The sequence below is a fragment of the Chiloscyllium plagiosum genome, unplaced genomic scaffold, assembly GCF_004010195.1.
Source record: "Chiloscyllium plagiosum isolate BGI_BamShark_2017 unplaced genomic scaffold, ASM401019v2 scaf_87688, whole genome shotgun sequence".
Classification (NCBI taxonomy): Eukaryota; Metazoa; Chordata; class Chondrichthyes; order Orectolobiformes; family Hemiscylliidae; genus Chiloscyllium; species Chiloscyllium plagiosum.
Window position 1 is genome coordinate 3,521 of NW_025201388.1, and position 3,540 is coordinate 7,060.

General features: G+C 46.2%; 1 protein-coding gene across 1 annotated transcript; it reads right to left on the bottom strand.

The window, feature by feature from the left end:
- Positions 1-1,917: 1,917 nt before the first annotated feature.
- On the bottom strand, positions 1,918-2,526 carry LOC122546131 (clavesin-1-like; the record flags this gene model as incomplete). The annotated part of the gene is made up of 1 exon (XM_043684950.1): positions 1,918-2,526. A coding segment is annotated over exon 1 (389 nt), but the record flags the coding sequence as incomplete, so codon positions are not given.
- Positions 2,527-3,540: the final 1,014 nt, after the last annotated feature.

The following is a 3,540-nucleotide window of genomic DNA, read 5'->3' on the forward strand; positions in this document are numbered from 1 at the left end:
CTTAATGCCTTTTAGAATACACAACACTTCCTCCCTCCTTATGCCAACTTGACCTAGAGTAATCCAAGCTCTCTCCCTAACCTCAACATCCGTCATGTCCCTCTCCTCGGTGAATACCGATGCAAAGTACTCATTAAGAATCTCACCCATTTTCTCTGACTCCATGCATATCTTTCCTCGTTTATCCTTGAGTGGGCCAGCCCTTTCTCTAGTTACCCTCTTGCTCCTTATATATGAATAAAAAACCTTGGGATTTTCCTTAGCCCTGCTCATGACCCTTTTTAGCCCTTTTAATTCCTCATTTCAGATTGGTCCTACATTCCTGATATTCCTTCAAATCTTCTTCTGTCTTCAGTTGCCTAGACCTTATGTACGCATCCTTCTCCTCTTGGCTAGTCTCACAATTTCACCTGTCATCCATGGTTCCCTAATCTTGCCACTTTTATCCCTCATTTTCCCAGGAACATATCTCTCCTTAACTGTCATCAATCTCACTTTAAAAGCCTCCCACATATCGAATGTGGATTTCCCTTCAAACAGCTGCTCCCAATCTACATTCCCCAGCTCCTGCTGAAGTTTGGTACAGTTGGCCTTCCCCCAGTTTGGCACCCTTCCTTTAGGTCCACTCTCATCTTTGTCCATGAGTATTCTAAAACTTATGGAATTGTGATCACTATTCCCAAAGTAATTCCATATTAAACTTCAGCCACCTGGCCGGGCTCATTCCCCAACACCAAGTCCAGTATGGTCCCTTCCTGAGTTGGATTATTTACATACTGCTCGAGAAACCCCTCTTGGATGCTCCTTACAAATTCTGCTTCATCCAGACCTCGAACACAAAATTAATCCCAGTCAATGTTGGGAAAACTAAAATCTCCTATCACCACCCTGTTGCTCCTACATCTTTCTGTGATCTCTCTATGTATTTGTACCTCTATCTCACGCTCGCTGTTGGGAGGCCTGTAGTACAGCACCAACATTGTTACTGAATCTTTCCTATTCCTGAGCTCTGCCCTTATTGCCTCACTGCTCGAGTCCTCCCTAGTGCCCACCTTCAGCACAGCTGTGATTTCCTCTCTGACCAGTAATGCAACTCCTCCAACCCTTTTACTTCCCTCTCTATCCCGCCTGAAGCACCCATATCCTTAGTTGCCAATCATGCCCTTCCCTCAACATGGCCCACTCAAGTCTCAGTAATAGCAATAACATCATACTCGCAGGTACGGATCCAAGCCCTAAGTTCATCTGCATTACCTATTATACTTCTTCCATTAAAACAAATGCACCTCTGACCACCAGTCCCTCTGTGTTCATCTGTCACTTCCTGCCTACTCTTCCCCTTAGTAGTGCTGACTTCATTATCTAGTTCCTTACAGGAGAGTCCCTGTCATTCCTGTTTATTTATTTATTTTTTTTGTTTATCCTTTTTTAATTTAACCCCCACACTACCACACTCCTGTTTATATCTGTCAGCCAGGACTCCCTGATTGGCCCCAGGTTAACAGGCCAATCAGGGATCCCATACCTAATGAGATCCATTTGGCCCTTTTCCCAGTCACTACAGTAGTTTAAACTGATGGCACAGCCTCAATGGGCCGAAGAGCCGCTTCTGTACAGTGTGATTCTGTGGCTCTCTGAATGGATGAGCAAAAAGCAGTTACATCAGCTTCACCTGTGATGTAAATGTTAAGGTGCTAATAAAGTTAGAGATCTTTCAAAATAAGGTTGAAAGCAACACTGAGGTTGGACTCTGTAAACAGCAGCACACTCACACAATAGTAGCTGTCATTCTCACTCCCCTGCTTGACAGTGTCTGGGCGATAAAGCCCTAGTAACAAGATGGTTTATTTAGCAGGTTTAACCCATTGTATGCGATCAAAGATCAAATGAGAGAACTAGCAATATTTTCACATTTACCTGCTCTGGTCCCAGTTGGCAGCAAACAGCGCTAGAATTTTCCTACCACAGTGATCTGGCTGTGACAACACTCCTGGAAAGCCGTCTATCAGAGCCCGCTTGATGCCAGGGTCGTCAGGCTTGAAGTTTTTGAACATGTCCAGGTTTTGCTGCCGATACTGGAAATACTGAGCGAGCAGTTTGAAGGCCTCGAAATGGTTAAACTTCCTCGCTCTGAGAAAGCGCAGGATGAAGGCATCGTCCGTCCGCAGGAAGCCGATGTCCGGCCGCGTTATGATCAGGTCTCTGACATGCTGGATATCCTGCTGCAAGGCTTCACGGCTCTCATTCAGTTCCAAGCGAGATTTCTCGATGATCTCAGCACTGAGGCCGGATTGCAGATGGGTCATTTTGGCAACAGCACCTGGAGCAGCCGAGGCTTCGCTCCGGATCTGTGGCAGTCCCTTTAGCAATATTCAGACTTCACCATCACAGAGAGTGAGCGCAGTCCCCATGATACAATTCCCCAGTGTGGTACCAGCTCACTCAACATCGCATTCCATCTTTCATCCAAAACCTGTTGCTCAAGACAAGCCACATGACTGACTTTCTGAAACATAGATGTGTGTAAAAGAGAGAGGTCCATTAGCCAAAGTGTGCACCTTCACCTGGTCCCCCACCCTGTCACTGCCCCACTCTACCAAATAGGAGAAAGTGAGGACTGCAGATCAGAGTTGAAAAATGTGTTGCTGGAAAAGCGCAGCAGGTCAGGCAGCATCCGAGGAGCAGGAGAATCGACGTTTCGGGCATAAGCCCTTCTTCAGGAATGAGGAAAGTGTGCCAAGCAGGCTAAGATAAAAGGTAGGGAGGAGGGACTTGGGGGAGGGGCTTTGGGAATGCGATAGGTGGAGGGAGGTTAAGGTGAGGGTGATAGGCCGGTGAGGCCACTCTACCAAATCCCGACTCCTGCCCACTTGTGGGGTAACATGTCTGAGCAGCTTCATTACAAATTATCCCATTTACTCCATCTCACTGCCTCCACTCAGCTACACGATAATATGGACCTCAGGAAAAACGCTGGAAGCGCTGATCAGGAATGATGAGTCTGTTGAAGAACTGTCCTTTCCTGTCGCTTCTGCTGAAGGGTTTAAGTGAAAATGATCATTCTGGATCAATTCCTTGGGAGAGGGCTGACCTTGGGCTGTACCCCTGAAGGGCCCTGCTGGTTTTGATTCAATACAGACATGCTGCAGGACAATGCATCTCCAAACATCTCACAGAGAGAGAAAAAAACCCATGAAATTAGGGTCAGGGAAACTAAACCAGGCTCCTGGAATTCCGTGAGCAAATTCCAGACTCCAGTTTGTTTACTCACCCGAACTCGAATTAAAAACCTGGTGCTAAACAGCGTTCCCTGATTTAAAACAAAACTCTTCAATCTCGTGGAATAAAAATTGCGATCTGCTTCTTACAACAGCCTAGCCCGGGTTTTGTGTCTGCTGTCTGGGCTACTTTGGGAAGTATTCTGTTTAGTCGGGTGGTTGTACAGGTTTTTTTTACGGTTTTGTAGCATATTCCCTTTTGGAGAATTGAATCCTGAGCCTCATGGGATCAATTTTTGTTCAAACTTTTGTGTTAGCTGCA